Source organism: Seriola aureovittata, chromosome 4 (genome assembly GCF_021018895.1).
Source record: "Seriola aureovittata isolate HTS-2021-v1 ecotype China chromosome 4, ASM2101889v1, whole genome shotgun sequence".
Taxonomy (NCBI): Eukaryota; Metazoa; Chordata; class Actinopteri; order Carangiformes; family Carangidae; genus Seriola; species Seriola aureovittata.
Window position 1 is genome coordinate 20129751 of NC_079367.1, and position 20700 is coordinate 20150450.

General features: G+C 39.2%; 1 protein-coding gene across 3 annotated transcripts in view; it reads right to left on the minus strand.

The window, feature by feature from the left end:
* Nucleotides 1–20186, minus strand: part of cadm1b (cell adhesion molecule 1b) — a 149883-nt gene extending 129697 nt beyond the window's left edge. For 2 of the 3 annotated variants that reach the window (XM_056374462.1, XM_056374463.1), the window contains exon 1: nucleotides 20079–20184. In XM_056374462.1, coding sequence (XP_056230437.1) covers nucleotides 20079–20154 — 76 coding nt within the window. In that variant the 5' untranslated portion in view covers nucleotides 20155–20184. Of the gene's footprint in view, nucleotides 1–20078 lie in introns of all 3 variants that reach the window. The other variant, XM_056374461.1, reaches the window with a different exon arrangement.
* Between the last annotated feature and the right edge of the window lie 514 nt (nucleotides 20187–20700).

Consider the following 20700-nt stretch of genomic DNA (forward strand, 5'->3'; position numbering starts at 1 on the left):
AAGAAAACTGCTTCATCGGGACTGTGTGGGTGTGGTTTCATCAGATTTGACTGACCGAGGCCTGACAAAGAGCAAAACAACCTCACAACTGCTGTTAAATCCTGATTGATGCACAGAGGCACTGTACATGACACCACCTTTTTCCAACTGAGCCCCACCCTCTTCAAATCAGTGAGAAGGGCACAGACAAAAACACAAAATGTCTCATGTGAAATAATAAAAACTGTCCCTGTTTTGGAATAAAACCCTGTTCAAGTAGGAGCATATCATTTACAGTAACAAGCTGTTTGAGAAAATGTGCCTTCAAACTCTGTGACTCAAATATAATGGTAATAATAATAACATATATCCATTCAGCCAATGAGTTGTATTTGACTGATCATGCTCAATGTTTTATTTCAATCATGCTGAAGCAGTTATTGTGATGCATAACTGTCTCCCTCCGCATTTCACAAAACAGAAGGTGATTTGCCACATTTTCAATAACTCACTTGCGCTGTATTTCAAAACCGGGGCCAGGAGGAATGTCAGAATAAAACAAAAACAAATCAGGCCTAATTGTGTCTAAAATTAGACAACTGCAAGACTAGAGGATCTGTAATAGTGAGGGAGGCAGTGGATGAAAGAGCGAATCAACTCAAGATCATTGAGAGGTGAGTAACAAAACCCTGCCAAGCTTTACTGTTGTAGAGAGAGAAAAAAAACTCCTCACCTCAAGGTTACAAGCAGCCAGGCTATGTGCAGCAAATGAAATACTCAAGGAAGACATAAGTCTCATTAAGGCCCATAAAGGACATCCCTAATAAAATCCTCAGCCTGACATGCAAGAGCTCTCCAGTGATGGCTGATTAATTGCTGGTGCAAATGAAAGCATGAGAGAGAGTCGGGCTCTGTGGCTGTAATTTATCCTCTCCTGTCCTGTCTTGTCCTCGCAGCCTGGGGAGATTGCCCAGGAAGACAGGAGACAGAGAGTGGGTGGCTGGTTAGGAGGGGGCGGGGGGGGGGCACAGGGGGGGGCACAGGGGGGGTATCATCTTCATATTATGCGGAGGAAAACATGTTTAGGTGGCCGGTGAGATCATTTGTTTAGATTGTTTCAGTTATAACAAGCTGTATGTGTTGACATCTGGGTGTTTGAATGGGGAGAAAAATTCCCCAAGCAGGTCAGACTGATAATGATGACTGCAACATGGTCTGTGAAGAAATATGGTGGCAGCAAAGTTGACCCAAAATATATTCTCAGCAGTCATACATCAAGTAAAGGCTGTGCCATTTCATGACAGCTCACTCTGTAATCCATCAATAATATCATCTTACTGATTCTCTGTCAGGATATATATATTTCATCATCTCCTTCTGTCAGATCTGTGTTTATGATTAATAGAGGGGTTTCCAATGCCAGGAGGGTGTACTTGTCAAACATATGGCTAATGAGTGAATAATTACCTCCATAAAGTGCTTTGATGCTTTGCCTTTGATCATTTCTGAATCAGACTAAAGAGGAATAATCAATGGTAAGGAAAGCTTTAAGAATAGCCAGTGATATATGGGGCTGCCGCAGCCGAGGTTATGAGACAGACATGGGGGTCCAAGGACAATCTGGGCCAGGATAATGCCCAGCTGAGGCCAGACACACACCTGCCCTCTAACTGTAATAAGTGGCTGTGGCACATAAAGAGGAGTGAGGGAAGAAAAACAATGAAATGGGAGTGAAAGAAAAAAGAAAAAACAAGGACATCCCTGTATGTACACAGTGGCTACTTTCACATCAGAGTCCTGCTTTCCTAGTCGTAGGTTTGTGTGTAAAAATCCTAATTTGGTTCAAATAAATGGGTTAAATTCACACTCGTTTGAGAAACAAGGTGTTAAATCTGGCATTTCGCTGTTCTTTACTGTTCATATTAGGATCCACTGTTACTACTGAGAGCATCTTTTCTGTTTCCTGTGTTAGAAGCTGGCAAACACACCTTACATCCTTATTTTTAACCAACAGAATGTCATATTTAGTCAAGACACCTCAAGTGGAAATACACATTCTGTTATTTGGTTTGTTCATGGCAACATTTACATTCAACTGGCAAGACACCAAAGGTAAACAGAGCAATCTGAATATCACCTGAAAGTATAAGGCGTAGTAGAGTATTTCTTGCTGCAGGATGGTGAATGTGGGATTCACTCAAAATAAACTATAGTGGCATGTCATGGTAATAAATGAACCACCAGTTGTCATCAAGCACAACAGTGTGGCTTATCTTTTAAATAGTTTTCGGACAACAGTTCTATGGCCATAAGCTACAGTGTGAGAGGCTGCAGATACATGTTAATCAATTCATTCATGGTTTTTGTCTTCTCATTGGATTTGTGGACATCAAGAAAAACATAAAATAAAACAATGTCCTATTATTGTCATAAGATTCCAGATGCATTTTCAATCATTTATGGTCGTAAAACCTATTGGTCACATTGAAATTAACAGCTTAGATGTCGAGATAACAGGACGCTGCTAAATACAGCTTTACAGAGTTCATGACACAATCATAAAGGCAATCTGACAGGTTCCAAATGACTTCACACTTTAATTATGTTTATCTCAACCGCTTATATTTACAAGTCAAAACAAATGTGAGTGCACCTGAAATGTCCTTGTTGAAATCACTGTGACAATATTAATGACATTTTTTGATACTGACATATAGCACAAAATAGCCAGCCTGCTCAGAACCATTCATTTAGACAAAAGAACAATTAATACCAAGATCTTCACAATATGATTCCACTGAATAGAAGATGATATTGAATTACTGACCAGATCTAATGCACCTTTAATTTTAGTTGAATTTACTCATCTGATTATGGTGTCCTGGCGGCCAAGAGGAGTAATATGTCACTGCAACGACCACAAGTCCAGTCAGGGTTTTTGTTGCATGTCATTTCCCGTCACTTCTCTGCTGTTAACCATCATAAAAGGCAAAAAAATACCCCCAAGTGGCTGCTGATGTAACCATATGAATTCAGTTGTAATGCCTGTCTAACAATGTCATCGTATCGGCATGTCAACAATTAAACATGTCCAGTGTTATTGCAATCAGCACAATAGCTTTTTGATGGACAGAGCCGCACAGAAGACCTGTTTCTTTAGCCTGAACATGACGAATAGCCAGCTTACTCAGACTGTGTGAACGTACAGACAGCTGAGCTCCAGTTGAACAACATTTGAACGGACAGCAGAATCACAGCAGTGTCAGAATCTTCAGCCTAACAAGCTCCTTCAAGCTGATTGAAGTCATGAAAAATTCAGCTGGCCACATCACCGAAACAACAAGTAGGACAAAAAAGGGCCTAAAGAAACATCCCCTAAACCTAACTGGCAGTTTAAGTGACGCTTAACACAACAGCACGGAAAAGATGGCTTAATAACGGGAAACGGAAGCATCAAACGACTGTGGCTGCTCAACGGCTTGCTGCCAGACTCATTGTCAGCTGGTGGTGCGTATGCTGCGGCTCTAACAGGTGATATATCATGTGAACTATCATACAGCTGGCTACAGTGATGATGATTTAAAAGGCTTGGTGAGAGGAGACAGCTTGTCTGAAAGCCTTGTTCCACTGTGTCCGCAGCCTGACGTGATGCATCCCGGAGTCACCTTCAAACGCAGCTCCTCTTCGCTGAAGGCTTGATGGGTCTCATAAATACAAATCGTAATTATGATCCAGCAGCAAACAAACCTCCATTTTTCAGGCCATTCTGACAAGAGTAAGGGTAAACTGAGTGGGCCTCGCTGGCATTTTGCATATCTTGTCTGACTGATGTGTCATTGTGACGGTTTAATACTCCATAATTATGCCATTGTGGATGCCTGATGGCCGAGCTGGTCCGGGTTGGCAATACATGGCCGCAGAGTGAAGAGTGAGATGTTTTTTTGCCACAAATTGCATCGGTGTTGATGACACAAGAGGTGATGAATAGTCGGAGGTGACCTACTCAACACGAAGGGTGATGGCTGGAGACAAAAACTAACATGCAGTTGGTTTGTCTGACATGCATGGATGTCTAGGGAATCATTAAACACAATTATGCATAATCACTGGACAAAACATGCCAGCCATCACGCTAATAGTTTGTTTACTATGAATATATAATTTCAAACTTTACACATTACATAAGCACAAGGTGACAGCATTTTCCTAATAATGTCACTTACACTTACAATGTATTTTGACAGACAGGTGCTTCCCCGAGGGCCCGTCAACTGTCATTCAACACTACGTCAGCCATGGGCTCAATGTGTCATCCAAGTAACCATGAAAGTTCCCTCTGCTCTCTTTTCATCTGCCTGAGCGGCTGATCAACAGGTTATCAAGTCAAAGAGACACAAGTATCTCTTTATTCTGCAGGAGTGATGCTCACCGTTTGTGCAAATAACTAAGACAAACGTGTCAAAATAAATCTGTTCAGACTGTTTGTTTGTTCCTCCTATTCCTTGCAAAGAAGTGTTTAAGAAAGCAAAACATCTCCAGGCAGAATTATGAACTGAAAGGGTGTGGCTCCATATGTTGAAGCAGAGATATCTGCTCTGATCCATATTCTTCAAATATTTTTACCAATTGTTGTCACAGTTTTCAATTCATGAACTTCAAAAGTGACTTTTTTTTTTTTTTTTACTTTTGGACAGAGGCAGGCTAGCTGTTTCCCCCCATTTCCAGTCTTTATGCTAAGCTAAGCTAACAGAAATGAGAGTGGTATCAATGTTCTGAGACTCAAGGGTAGAGCTTTTTTTCTTATCCTAACCAAGTGTCTGAGGAAAAAGATTGTTATAAATAAAATGTAAATATATAAATGAAAATGATTTGACAGACATGTCAAATTACCAACTATTGTAATTCTTTGTGAACTTAAAGAAGTCCAAATGGATTTGGAGTGAATGCATTATGCTTGAATCAGATAATAATGAAAACAAAGGGTTGCACTATGGTGAAAGAAAAAAATACTGCTAAAGATTAGTAATTGCTTCTGTGTCATAGACACCTAAGCTGTATTTAATCAACAAAATTCAATTTTGATCTATAAAAACACCACAGAAGTGTGACTGAGATTAAGGGTACAGTTTTGACCTTAGCTGAAGCACAGCAAAATGCTGCTTAATCCATTTTTTACACATTGGTCCCTTACCACACAGTCCAACCTTGAGATTAGACACAGGAACGATAAAAAAAAAAAAAAAAATAGCCTCCCGGCTCCACAATACACACGAGGTGGAGAGCTGATATCTGTGTCAATGAAAGCGTCACATAACACACTGGACTCAGCCACAACCTTGACTGAAGTCACAGAAAAGACAACAGCTTAAACACATCTTTGTTCTCTTCACTATTCTCTTCAGTTTTCACCCATTATGTTACAACTGGGGAATTTAAACCACTTCCTTAAATGCAACAACTAGAAATGAACATAAAATACTACTAAAGTGAAAAAGAAAGGAGGATATGAACATTTATACAGAATAGTTATCAGCTTTCCATTTATGTAGACATTTAAACGTCCTTGTAACTGAAAAGGAAAGAATGATTATCTTCTCTATCTGCTGCAGATATTTTTTAGTTAGCTGTATTAGATGTGAAAGTTTCAGTGCCGTTTTCTTTGCTGCAAACTGCAGTAATAGCTCCGAATGACGATGTAAGCTAACGCAAAAAGGAACAGACTTAATGGTAAAAAAAAAAGTAAAGATAAATGTAATAAACTATGAATAAACCAAATAACTGTGCAACAATAAGACAAACTTGTAATTTCACTAAGCACACAGGCGTTAAGAGAAAAAATCTCAACTTGCACATTTAAACACGAGGTGAAATTTAGATGTTTATGAATCCTAGAGGTGAGTGTGAAAATGGACCTCTTTGTTGCAAGCTGTTTCTGCCTTTCACATAAAATATGAAATGATTTCATTAGCGTGAAGATGACTGTGTCTTGGGTTTTTATTATTGACTGTAAAACAAGTATATGCAGCAGAAATATACAATTTATGGCAAGAAAAATAAAAACTGTCTCAGGCCAGATGTGGCAAGAGATCAGGGTGTTTCATGCTGAAAACCAAAGGCATCACAACGTCCACGTCTTTATCGAATATATTGCAAAAAACACATTTTTTACTCCTGATAATGACCTAAACTGTCTTTTCTTTCACAACTACAACTGACATAAAATAGATAATCTACTCTTTTTTCCTGGTAGAAACACTCAGTTGTATTAGAAAGTAGAAAGACAAGGTCAGACTGAGAAAAAAGACTTCAGTTTTACAACTAGGTGATTTCACGCCATATATAATCAATAGATTTTTCTGTTCCCTGGGTTAAAACTTTCAACAGTTTCTACCCCCACTTCACCACAAGCAAGGCTGCTTTCTGATGATTCAAATAATTCCAGCCCCTCTCTTGAAATGGAACATTTTGATGGATTATGCAGTGTCAACCTTCACCGCACTGAACACATTTGAATAAATGTAGATTTGAGATTTACTGAAAGATGAGGCCAACATGTCAAAGTGATACACAACTGCATGCAAATGCTCTCCACTTTGAAGCTCTAGCATGTCAAAAAATGTGGCGTGGAATTTTACAAACTTCCACGCACCAAATCTAAAATGTTTTTCATGCAAATTCAATTTACTCCAGTTGTTATGCCAACACATATCGTCATACAGAAGTTAATAGTGATTTGTCTGTGCTCAGAGATCTATTGTTTAAACTGCCTTCATTACAGACAGAGTTTTCATTTGCCATCATATCGTCAGAAATTCAATGAAAAGAATTTGAAATGTGAAGAGGTTCTGTTCAATTGGCCTGAACGTGCAACATGAAAATGGCACAGGGAATAAAACAGCAATTTGTGCAAACAGTGAGAAACAATCAGTGCAAACCTTAGAAGATATGACATTCGGGTACAAGTGACAAAATGAAATCATGTACAACAATCCTATTATACATGTATGCCATTTGACAACCCTTAAGTCTACTGATATTTGAAGCAGAATAATCCACGTTGTGCAGGTCCAGCCTATTTATTCATGCACAGATCGCGATTCTCTCAGGCTTTGGGAAAATCAGCTTTTGCTTCAATACCGGCTTTGTCACACAAATACTTCCCTACCCTCACTAACTACACTATCTCCCTGCCCGTTCAAGCAAAACTTTATGCTAAGTAAATCATTTACATCTCCCAAGCAGCCCATCTACATTTTCCAATAAAACCCTAAATTGATGGATGTCATCTTAGTGCTCACAGGCAATAACTCCTGCTGCTTCGAAATAACAATATGTTTTGGTTTTATGAGGTCTAGACATGCTATTCTCTTTAATGACATCCCTAGGCCAGTGCTGTTTACATTTATTGATATCTGTTTTTAGACTAGAGCAGCTCTGTCTTCCTCTGAGGTTTTCTATACAGAGTCAAGTTTGACTTGTGCTGACAAAACAAAACTTTTCATGTGGCAAGTTTGGACCACAGAGTGAAGTTGTAAAAATATTTTGCCCATATTTCTCTGAGATACATTTTGCTGAGATCCAAGACAATATTTCTACTACAAACTACATGAAAAGATAAATATAAACCACTTCACAGTGGTCTACCACTGTATTGAAGGTGCCAAACATCTGCCTGTGTTTGGGTGCATTTACAAATCCAGTTAACAACATTAGATCTATATATCCTTTAAAACTTCAAGTGACATACACATAAGATGAATACATGGCATTGAGCGACTGCTAAATAAAAAAACATTTAAGAGAAAATACACTTAAAACTAATCAGCCATCCCACATCTGGAGCTGGATACAAATGTGTTTCTATGGAAGTGCTTTTGTGCGAGAACGCTGAAACATATTTTCTCAATCAGCTTCTTATGACCAATGGGGTCTTACATGAAGACAAAATCTTATTGCAACGTTAGAACTGTTTTATTCCCATTTCTGAGGCTGAATCAAAATATTATCAGAATTGAAGAAGCTACAATTTTGATAAAAAGGTCTTTTTTTTTTTCCAGTGACAATGAAACGCAAGAATTCCTACTCAAATCGTGACTCATATCACAATCACAATACCTGCCAAAATAATCAATATAATATTTCATGCATATCATCCACCTTACTTCTATTGAGAGATTTCTGTTTGTGCCATTTAGCAACATCTGAATCAGGATCTGATGGCCATAGACCTAGTGGTGCACCCATGCTGCACATGGAAACAGGCTGGAATTAGACCGAAGCTATTATCATACATCAGTGTTAGGAGCTGGTAACAATCAGGGCAATTCACATCAGCTCCTCATCTCTTTTAAAAGCAGTGTGACGTACAGTTTGGTAATGTAGTTAGAGTTTTGGGGGCGTTTCTCCCAAGAGGAAACCCTCCCAGGATGTGAAGGAGTTGCAAGTGAAAATATACAGCCGACAAACTAAACTGCCAAAGGCAATGCAAGCAACATATTGAAAAGGCCAGAGGTCCCCATAATTCAGTCCTGATACACATTAAATAATAATATGCATAAAAAGTTTTTGAATTTTTTTACTTAAGTTATTATTAAGGCGCATTCAGTTCGGTGTGGTTGAATCTGCATGCTACTGAATCACTGCTGCCAAACTGGGGATGAAACGGTATTTATGGCTGCATAAACTGACAATTTCAGTAATGATCCTGTTTATGAACCACTGCGCCTCGAGAAAATAAGAGTGAAAAGTTGTTCTTTGTGTAATGTGCCCAGCCCTCACATTTCACATAGGGGAAGGGCATTGGCATATAGTACAAACAGCTATTGTGCTTCCATTAAATAGGTTGACAGCTCTTGTGAGAGCGGGAGATTTATTTAAGGGAGCAACACTAAAGCTCGCAAAAAATAAAAATAAAAATCTATATATGGTTCATACACAACATGAGGGACAGAGTAAAGTTCAGTCTCACACAAACACTCAGCACTGAACCACTGTGTCCATACATTTCTCTAGTTACTGTAATCTCCCATCCTAAAGCCACATAAAAAGCAAGAAGTCAAAGAAGATAGGTGCTGAACCTTTTTTTTCTTTTCGCAAACAGCAGCTCTGTGCTAATGAGTGCTGGCATGTGTTCGGCCTTGGAGGATAACAGAAAACCAATTGAAACACAGTTTTGGAGAGGGCGCAGACTTTACAATGACCAATTAAATTTATGGGCGCATCATTGACTGTCCAAACTAAATGAGACCTGATTGCAGAAAAGAGCATGAAGAACTGAAAGCACCTCTCTGAGAGGAATGAACTTTGCTTGTTCCTTCAGCTTGTGTGGACACCAAATTATAGATTTCTGCTTGTAAGCCACAGCGCCGTCCAAAAAGACAAAGGTCCCTCTTGCTCAAGAGCTGTCACTACACCAAAGGTACCTGAGTGTGCGGGAGTGCCACTTTGTTATTCTGTCACTGAGCTGTCCTGTTTCTGGCACACATCTTATCTACTGTATTCTTATGAGTTTGTCATGAAAAACCTGCTGTAGCTTCTAGTCCACATACACATATTTAATTCACCACTATAAAGTGCATATATAGATAGATATCGAGAAACACGTTAGCCACTATAGTACTGCAACTTTAAAATAGGTAGGTTTAGAAAATAGTGACATACATAGTAAATCAGGTCAGATGTCTTTGGCTATAACTTCTATTCAACATTAAATGCTGAATGTGGATGTGGATGGTGTTTACATCTCTGCCTGATCATGTCAGTTTACCCATCAATATTTCAATCATTATGAGTGGATAATATAATTAAAGCTAATTAATAAAAGGAAGATCCTTTGTAATAATTGGCAAGATGCCTCTCATGCTATGCCATAAAACTCCAGAGCAGATTCACAAAAAAGTTTCAGAAATAGTTCACTTTTGAGTATATCTATCTTCACAAATATAACTGCTCTTAACTTTTTTATACAGCATTGGTACACTGGTGGAACAAAGAACCAAGATGAAAGAATTAACTCTGAGTGCAAATCTGACAAGTGCAATCGGCTTATCTTGACAAATGAATAGCATTAATGGAGGTCTGCTATTGAGATCCATCAGTGTGAACTATCTCATACTATGGAAGTCGTGCAAGATTTTTAATAGGAAACTTAGAAAGTACTGTAAAATAGGAAAACCACAACAAAACAAACCAAACATCAGTACATAAGGGTAAAGAAAAAAAACTTGCACTGCTGACTCCATTAAAAAAGGTCCATAGCTCATTAAAGGAGAGTCAACAAACTCCAACACCCCTGTTAGAACCCACTGGGAAAACAGAAGAGAAAGAGGAAAAAATCTAAATCAATTCCTGCACAACAGGAGCAGAACAAAACTAAATAAAGTTATTAGTTAAATGAAGAAAAAAAAGTGCGTCAAGAGAAAATGCAAAGTTTGCAATGAAATTTCTTTATATGTTTTGGGGCTTTGGTTATAACTTTGTTCACCTCTCAGGACTAAACTGATTCATACATCTTTTAATACAAGCATTAAAAAAACGTGACTTTTCACTGATGCTGCAAACTGATGTTTTTTAGTAAATCAAGCCTGAACTGTAAAACAACTGGATATGATGTAGATGTTATAGCAAGTACTAATAATAGTAGTTTAAGGAGTTTAAAAAAAATGTTATTTTGTACCAAAGATGCAAAACTCTACAACTGCAGGAGGGTGTTTTGTATCAGGAGGCACAGAATCTATATCTATAATACTTATTTTAAATTAGATTCTGCAGCGTGTTCACACTAGAAAAGAATATTTGAAACAGTCGGTTTGCTGACTAAAAAAAAAAAGTTGATTTTTGAGGTTGCTGTCAATGCAGTGCTCAAAGGATAATTGAAACTAATTGTGCGAAACAGGAACACCTGTGAAAAAAAAAAAATTCTGGAAAACCATTTTAAAACATTTTAAAACATTTTACTGTGTCGTTGTTGAGTTTAATTGGCAGAGGGATTGTGAAGTTGCTGTTTGACGTCCGCTCGTGCAAGTATTGTATCATGTCCTGTTAGTATAAAAACAGGCTGTATATAAAAATGGTAAACTATAGATATTAGTAAATAGAAGATAGTGTATATGGAGATACTATGTAGTATGGAGAACATCTATGCTGGTATTCACCACCATCACCACCTACAAAAGCCCACCCATGTGATAAAAGTGGCGTTTGTGGGCTGTGGGGATGTTAGGAATCCCTTTATAAATCAGGGAAATATCTATATTTTTACAAAAGGTTACAGCAAATCAAAGTGTTCAGTTATGCTAAGCAGAGAAATGTATCTGATGTAGAAGTAGAAAAGCTGCAGTGCAGTAAGCTCACAATCTGAACGGCAGGCCAGTTGTTCGTTTGGCAGCTCGATGTTTACTTTCCTTGTTAGTTACAGACAGACTGCTGTTTGGAAGCCAACGGATCAAGCCCATATTTCCTTTCAAATACATTTACCTGTCATCTTAGATGTAAACAATGTGACTTTGAGTTTCCCCCTTCCATTAGCTCTATTGCCTCCCATGTCTCTCCACAGCGCAATGACTCAAGTATGAGAACTAATCAATAGGCTTCTGGTTTGGGTGAATGAGCCTTAGTGCTTGGTTTGCACAGTCTTGATCTGCCTGACAATGACAGATTATAGTGCTGTATCTGAGAGTAATTAAGATGGGTCTATCGTCACGCTGATAACTCAAGAGCATGATGCCCACAAGGCAGGCGGCATCAACCTGTCAGACAACAGCTCTCTTCAAAGTAAACAACATAAGAATTTCCTTAGGATTCACCTGGAGAGGAGGTAAAAAGTTCTACATCCACTGGAAATTCTGTAAAAATGATCTTTTCTTTCACATTTATAGCCTCACTAAAGACCACCACTACAACCAGACTGGCAAGTATGCATTTAAAGGAGTACAAACCTGAGTTTATGTGAATGGACACATTTCCCTGCCAAATTATCCCCCAAGCAATCCACTTAGTATATTAGGAACCACCTAGAGTAAATGAGGATGTGCAATAACCATTTTCCTAAAACCAGAGTGCATCCAGAAACCCCTACAGGAATTTCTATTTTGTAATCCGGTTACTCCAACAAAAATCCTGTAATGTGGAGCTTGCATTTTTGAAAGGTTGTTGAGTGTCAGTGTTGTGTTGACTTAAAGGAAAAGTTCAACACATTTCAGCAAATACACTTATTTACTTACTTTCCAAGCATTACATGGGAAGATTAATACCAGTCATGTCTGTATGTTAAATACAAAGCTATAACCAGCAGCTGGCATGATAGGGAGAGAGAGAACTCTTAGCAACAAAGCAAATATGTGTATTTCCCAAAAATGTCCAACTATATCTCAGATATGGTCGTTTTCAACTCTGCATCTTGACATTTTGGGTTGCACTCATTGTAAAAAAGGGACCATACAGTGGAGTCAACACACAAATACTGATTGGTCAATTAACTAATAAGTCAAACAATAAAAAGCATCATTGCAAACCCAATTTCCGATGATCAATTTATTAGTTTTCTTTTTTAAGCAAAAATGATCCATCTTCTCAAATGTGAGGATTTTCTGCTTTTCTTGATCTTAGAGACGGTGAGTATGACAAAACAGAGCAATTTCAAGAAATTACCTTCGACTCATGAAAATGTTAATGTTTAGTTGTAGTCTAAACAATGGACCAATTAAATGGAAAAATAATTGACAGATTAATTGAGGAAAACAATCTTCAGTTGCAACCCTTAATCAAAAACAGAACATTTAAGGAAGAATTTACTGTCAAGCTATTGTATTGCATTACATTAAAGAGGGGGTTCTGTTTTTCTGGTCCTTAAGTGTATTTAATGTTGTTTCTTTGAGACGTGTTTTTCTTTCCAGCTGGCATCCCTGAGTATATTGTTCAAACAAAATTAGAGGAGCATTATGGTGCAATGGGGGCACTGCTGAAAAGAAAAACACAGAAACTTGGAAGGACCGAGCTATTCTAATGCTGTCCCCAAGTTGAGCTGTATCTTGCTGTGTAAGGGAATAATATTTCATTCAGTCTGCATAAATGCATTGGCAAACAGCACTCCAACAAGAAAGGGAGCGACTGATTTCACAGGATGGTGTTAAGCAGGAAGAGTACCTGTACTAATATCTCACTGTGTATAAGCAAGATATAAATCTGGGGAAATTTGATTTTTTACATTTTTAATCTTTATCCAACAGTACATTGTGGCAGCTGCAGCACATTTCCCTTAGCGATGGAAGATTTATTGATTAGTGAAGTGTTTGCATTCACTCACTGATACGGAGTACTTGTACTTTTGTTTTTCCTCCAGCGGCGTTGCATTACTTCCACCTATGTGCAGCTGCTTACAGAGGACTCTAGGTACACAGTGGTTATTTTATCAGGCTCAGATCTGCCCAAACAAGCCCGGAGAGGAGATAGAAAGGTGCAGCAACTCTCCTGTTGTCTGAAATGCAAGGTGCAACTGAGCTCTGGCAGAGAGAGGGAAGCGCTTGCCTTCACATTTCTATAGAAGTGAATGGCCTAACATCAAACCACAGTGGACACAGTAGATAGGGCCAGTCCAAAAGGGGCGTGGGCCAACCAATTCCCAAACAGCCTCTCAAGTTAATAGCTATAAATGTAACCAAAAGAAGAAACTAATACAAGGATGAGCCTCACTCACTGGTCATTTTTCTTAGACCAGGAAAAAAAAAAAAAACACTGTGCAGCTGCTGATTAAAGCAGCGGAACCGTTTTTATTCCAGTTCAAGCAGTGGATTAGTGGAAGCTCGATAACTAAATTTATTGATTAGAGATTCAGTCTTTGCTCTCAGAAAGAGTCCTTTCTCCTCCATATTGATCAGCAGTTATTTAGTCTTAATGTCGTGAGTTCTGCTCTGAGTCAAATCCACTCTCAAGGTTGTGCTGTTGAATTTCTCTTTAGCTGCAATCTCATGGACGGGACAGTTTCTTAAAAATATGATCTAAATATTTTAGATGGTGCATAACAAAACAGCAGTAAATGATAAATTCACTGTCTGGACCATCATCAGTAAGAAATATGCTCTTCGTATTCCTAGGCTGTAATTGTGGTTCCCATTTGAGCCAAACGCTGTCATTTTAATGCTGTGATGCTCTGATGAAATGCTTTCTAATATTTGTGAGTGTCAGATCATTGATGTCTCCAATATTGCATATGACACATGGATGAGTGAACAAATTATATTGAGCGGCCCTTTGGGCTGATCAGTGTAATTTTTTGATAATCTGAGATGCATCTCCAACTTCTGAGAAAATGCAACAACAAATGTTGCAGTGGCCTGCTCAGCGACTTTTAAAATACCAGAGAGAGCAAAGAGAGACATGACACACTGGATGATTTATATATACTGTATAGTGCCCCCATTAGGTAAATCAGGTAAACCATATCAGTATAAAGACCCAAAGAGTTCAATATCAAAGTGGCTATGATTAATATTTTCATAATGCATGTGAAAACGATCAAACAATGTGAAAGAAGTTGCCTCCACAGGCCAGGTATGTGACTGGCTGTTGCTTGTGTCTAAATGAGCGGATAACCATCACAGAAATGGAACTGCTCCATTTGTCCTGTCAGAGTTTTGAAAAATGTATTGGATTAATTGGATTATTGTACTGTTTCATGGTTATATCATATATTTTGTCTTTAATTATTCATGGTTATTTTCTTCATAATGTCTTATTTATTTATTTATTTAATATGGAAAACTTTGCCTCTCCATATTACAAGGGAGAGTCAGAAAGAAGGTCTTGATTTGCATAAAGTGGCAGCAACAGATGGAAAAATTGTCATGCGTACATTACTTTCATTCATACATTTTAGAATCTGTCCCTCACCACTTCCTCAAAGAGCAGCATATATTTGCAGCTGTTTCCCAACTATGACAACAGACAAGACCCAACATGGCTACACAACCAGCAAGTGCAGACAGTGAAGTAGGGTGTAGTGGAAAAACTGACACCAACAAGTTAAGATAGTTTGCTATTAAGTGGAGTCATTTGGATATTTTAGCAGTTGAATCACTGAACATTTATGAAATCATCTTATGGCAGGAGACAGTACAACAGCGCCCACTTACATTCAAGTATCAATCGTATTCTCCCTCCAGCTCCTCTACTATCAATTTTAAAATGATCTGGCAATGCAGTACACTGTGGTAAAATTTAGGGAAGGTTTACAGGTGTCAAAACTTGAATTCCCTCCAACCCCAGTAAAAAAAAAAAACACAATTACTGGCATCTGTGATGTGTGTGTGAGAGACAGATGAATAGTCAGACTGAGGATGATCCTCAATAGTTCGCCAAACATAACCGCAGGGAACATTTAGGGGGGGACGAAGGGATCATTGTTAGCCATTGTTTTTTAAGTATCTCCATTTTACTGAACTGGATTCTCATTTGTTAAAAATTTTGGTTGACTTAAAGTGCAAAGCATATCTGCCCAGTGGAGTTCTTCACTAAGAAAGTACTGTGCTTTGACTGCTCCACAGCCTTAATGGTGGCTTGTAATTGCTCCATCACCCATACTAATGTGCACTCTATGCCCCTTTCTAAACAAAAACATTGCATTTCCATTTTTTTCATTGTGGACCTGGTTGACACCGTCTACGCATCACAGCCAATAGAGTGAGGTCTCTCAGATCCAGGGAACAGAGAGAACAATGTCATATTCATAAGCGGACACATCAGCTCTCCTCCTCATTACCACAGCACAGTCATGAATGGAAGCTTCTGTCCCCACAGTCATGAAAGGACCCGTCATCTGTCTGTTTCTGCTAATTGACTGTTTACTACATTTCAACACAGACAGTCAGACACGTTTTTGATCGTCCTTAGTTTGTCATTCAGTTTGACACCGCATTACAAATCCCTTGCATAGAAATGTCCGGATTTTTTCTTTTTTTTTTTTTTTATATATATATATATATATATATATATATATTCTACATGACTCAAAGTGATAGCATGTCTACAGCTGCACCCCCGTGACCTTGACAAAACAATCAGATACAGTATTTACTTGAAGATCCCACTATAAAAGTACATGGACAAAAACGCCATGTACCTGGCACCCAAGGTGATGTTTTTAAGGAGAGATTGGAGTCTTTCAGAAACTGAAAAGAATATGAAGTCAAGGACAGAAAGCGATTTTCAATTTTTTTTTTCAACATGGACCTCCATAACCAACTTCTTTCTGTGTAAACTGGCTGACTTGCTACAACCTCCGACTTGGAAGGACAAATACTAAATCTGCCTATTCACTGTGAGCTGCAAGGCACCTCTGCGCTCAGGCCCATTTTATAAGCTATCTCCAAAAGAGTGTGAAGTTTGATGCACATGCACACACCGCCCATGCACAGGCGAGGCCGTGATGGCTTAAATACATTCGACTTACAGATGAGAACTTGTGCCTTCACACAGATTGCACAGCAGCTAATTTCAGAGCAGATAAAGCAGGGGGAAAAAAGAAACAGCCTGGAGGTGTGATGTCCTCAGTGAAATGATGACCGCATAGCCCACATGACTTTGTTACATCTGCTACTAATGGCTAAAAATTCCTTACATGCATCAGCTGCCAGTTTTCTGCCAGCCCCTCCCTTTTCAACAGTAAGATTAGCTGCCACCACATAAAGTAGTGCCATGCATTATCTAGCAATTAGAGTAAGGCTTATTAAGCAGAGTTTAATGTAAATTTAATGAGCAATAAATTCAATTTCTTTAAATAGAAGAGTATATTATTGTTACAAATGATGTACTGTGGTGATATCAACGTACAGGCTATGAAATACTTCACAAGTGTGCACATATCAATGGGCCATTAAGTGCTGTATTAAATTTCTCCTGAAACATGGTACTGTAAGCAGTATTTTATACAGAGAGTAGAGAGAAGACCACTTCATTTTGCTACAGCGTTGGCACTGATGCACTTAGAGCTGAAACAATTACGCAATTAATCAATCTGCAGAGAATTAATCAGCAACAATTCTGATAATCAATTAATTGTTGGAGTCATTTCTCGAGAATTGCCAAACCTTCTCTGGTCCCGCTTCTCAGATGTCAGGATTTGCTGCTTTTCTTTGTCTCATTTGATAGTAACCTGTTAAACTTTGGGTTTTTTGACCACTGATCAGGCAAAAGAAGCCATTTTAAGGCGTCACCACAGCCTTTAGGAAATTGTGATTTCCCCCCTCTTCCCACATTCAATAGATCAGGTGATCAATCATCTAATCCAGAAAGTAATTGGCAGATTAATCTATTATTAAAATAACCATTAGTCACCGTCTTGGTTAGTGGTGGAATGTACTGTAAAGTGCTGTGCTTTTTGATGAAGTTGCACTGACACATATTTGTGTTTTATGTTACTTTATACTTCTACACTACATCTGAGGGGGAAATATTGTACATGTTACTCCTCTTCAACAACTAGTGGTTACTAGTCACTTGGCAGAATGACATTTCACACACAAAACCAAGTATAAACTAATAAAATCAGCTGCATTTTTGTAGATTTAACTACCCAAAAGTAGTTCAATTTAGCCTCTATCTTGACCAATTCTAAACATGAGATTGCTGGTTACACATGCTGTTAATATATCAGTGAATATAATCCGGGAGTTATCGAACTGTATAGCAAGAAATACTCAGTTTACGATGTATATATGTTTATTCTCAAATTTTTGAATGCAGGACTAAAGGATGTGAATACTTCTGCCACCTCTGGCCCCAATTCTTTGTTCCTTTTAATGACCTTATATTTGGCATTCAACAGAAGTATGCACATACAAGTATGACAGCACTTCCTGTAGGCATAAATGAGAGAAAGCAAAAAGCACCAGGAAATCAGCCTTTAAATGGTAACTGAGGGAATAAGAAGAGAGGAACAAACACAAATTGAGGGCAGAGCAGCGCACTGCCAGCTTATTTCAGCAATATCCGTTTCAAAGCCAAGCCCCACCATGAGCAGCCAGAGATGGACATCTTCAATCACTCACCATGTCACATGGCAACTGGCAACCAAGAGTGCCGTAACAACTGTACGTTTCCTTTTGTTTTCTCTTAGATGCTGTCCTTCAGTGGTGCCTTGAGGCTTCATGACAGCTTGTATTGATCCACTTCACCATCACTCAGTCCTGACGAATGACTTTAAACTGGCAATAAGTGGGATTATGCAACCTTCTGAAATTCGACCATCTGATATGCTACAACAGACCGAACCCCGGGAGATGCAGGGAGAGAGAAATGCTGCTAAACGGATTCTTTGTTAAAATGCAAAGTCTCGCATATCATAAGAGGATGCTCAGCCGAAGCAGCTCTTTCGTTTCAGCAGTCATTATCAGAACAACTTCCCCTTATGATGTCCAGGATCAGTTGTCAGTTATCTTTATAATAAACAGAACGCCCATCAAGGTAGCTGGATTGTTCTTCTATCACCAGATATGGAGGCAAAGTTCAAATTCACTGATTCTGGATGATTAACAAAAGAAAATTGGAAGCTGACTGTCAGCAATTCACAAAGCAAGAGCTTGGGCCTTGTTTTTCCTTCCAGCAGCTGGCACACAGACAAACAACTGGAATACCTCAGGTCAGATCAGACCATTTCTTGCTTGAGGATTTTACCTGAGCCAAGAGGCTGCATAAGTTTCCTAACGCTGCAACCCTCAGTGTATTGAGCTTGAGGTTATTGCGCATTCATGATGCATTATTTTATTTGACTGAGAGGTTAATTAAATTAATGTGACAAGGAGACGCTAGACAATGCTGCAAATGTCATTCAGCTGCTATTCAACGCAGACCATAATAAATTCAACTATGAAATGAAAGCCTGGTGGTAAGCAGTGAGCTGTAATATAAAAAGTAAAAAAAATCCTTTAACTTGTAACTTCATTCTGGTTTTGGGAGCAGGTTACTCTCACCACACACACACACACACAGCAGACCTGTTGATGGGTGATGCAGATACCACTACTGTATAGTAGTTAGTGGTAATAACTGAAAATGAAATTAAAACACTAAGAAGTCACTCAAGACTTCAAGTGTAAACCTGTCATTGCAACTGTTGCTTTCCCTTTTAACAACCTGGGGTTTGACAACACAACAACGTATCCCATCCTACCGCTGGGAGGGATTTAAAGAGGCTGCAAGCTGACATTTTAATCGTTTCACATGCGTCAGTATTGTCAGCGGATACGTTTTCCAGGAAAAAAAAAGACACTGACGCATGCAACTCTGATGCAACCGCGGCGGAATGACGGGGAAATGATCGGACTAGGGGACCGCAATGGTCGTGCACATTTAGGCGCCCCTGGTTCATGCAGTTGCACTGGTGTAAAGCCCAACAGCTACATGGCAGATTTACATCTCCAGCCTCACTAACAGGAGAAGTGAAGACTGCAGACGGGAACACACACACTTGCTTCAGAGGCTGCAGTTGTGCAGCCAGAGGACACTGTGCGAGACCAGAGCTGCAATGCGTGTTTTTCCTCCAAAGCGCACCTGAAGCGCAGACTTAAAAGATTTTTAGACAGTGTGATGAGTTTGGACTGTGAGGGTTCATGCGGTATGACTGGAGGATACAAGTGCGTTTGAGCCGTGTTCTCTCGTGGTCGCAAAATCGGTCTCATTTGATAATAAAGAGCCACGTTCCAGTGAGCACTGCCTTCAACTTGCCCCAGGTCTACATACTGTACGACTATTTCACTCGGTTATCACTTATGATACTTTCTCTCCACCTCTTCAATTGTGCAGCACTAACATTACTTTCTATTGCAGTCCTCTGTAGCCTTTGCAGTAAAACTCATGACAACACCCTTTCAAATTAGCGCTAAACCACGACATAAGTGCCCTTACAGTGTAGAGAAACAGCGCGGGGCTTTTGGAGTCGACAGCAGTATCAGAGCAATAGAAAGTGATGCTGAGATTTCAGGGGAAGCTTGTGCGCATCTAGCGCGCAAACGCACCACAACTTCTCCCCGGTACTCCTCGGGCTTTAGCTTGTGGATGGGGTAATTCTGCATCACAGACACAAACAAAACAGCAAAAGAAAAACTTACCTTTCGGAAGAAACGCCGCTGAAATCACGAAAACAGAGAGAGAAACAGCGAGAGATCCGCTCCCCGTGATCGCCATGTTGGACACCTGCTTGAGACTGGCGGCGCTAAATCACCTAGAGACGGCCATGGGATGAAAATGTAGACACATGAGAGGCGGAGGGAGGGCTCAAGCAGGGAGCCTGCTATCATATTGGGCTGCATTATGTTGCAATGACATCTAGGCCTATAAAATTGTATACGAATATTACACGGATACCTTAGGAGAATTCTAAAAAATGTCAAAACTGTATTATTTTCCGCGTAGATTGCCACTGTAACACCAAAGACACACTGTAATGCCCAATAGGAATATTGAAGGAATATTACAGTGACACCAAGGGAAGTGTAAAATACCATGGAGCGCGGTGAGGTAACCATAAACTCACCACCGAGAACCACAGACACTTTATAGGAATATTATAGTAATTTTCTTTTATGGTTATGGTCTGTTAGTTCATGTGGGTGAGACCAGCCTGCTCCTCAACTGACTGCACTTTGGTTTTATAGCTGAGGCACAAATAATTCTCAGATAAAACAGCATTTAGTTTATGTTTATTATACAGTAGACAGGCCAATAGCAGCG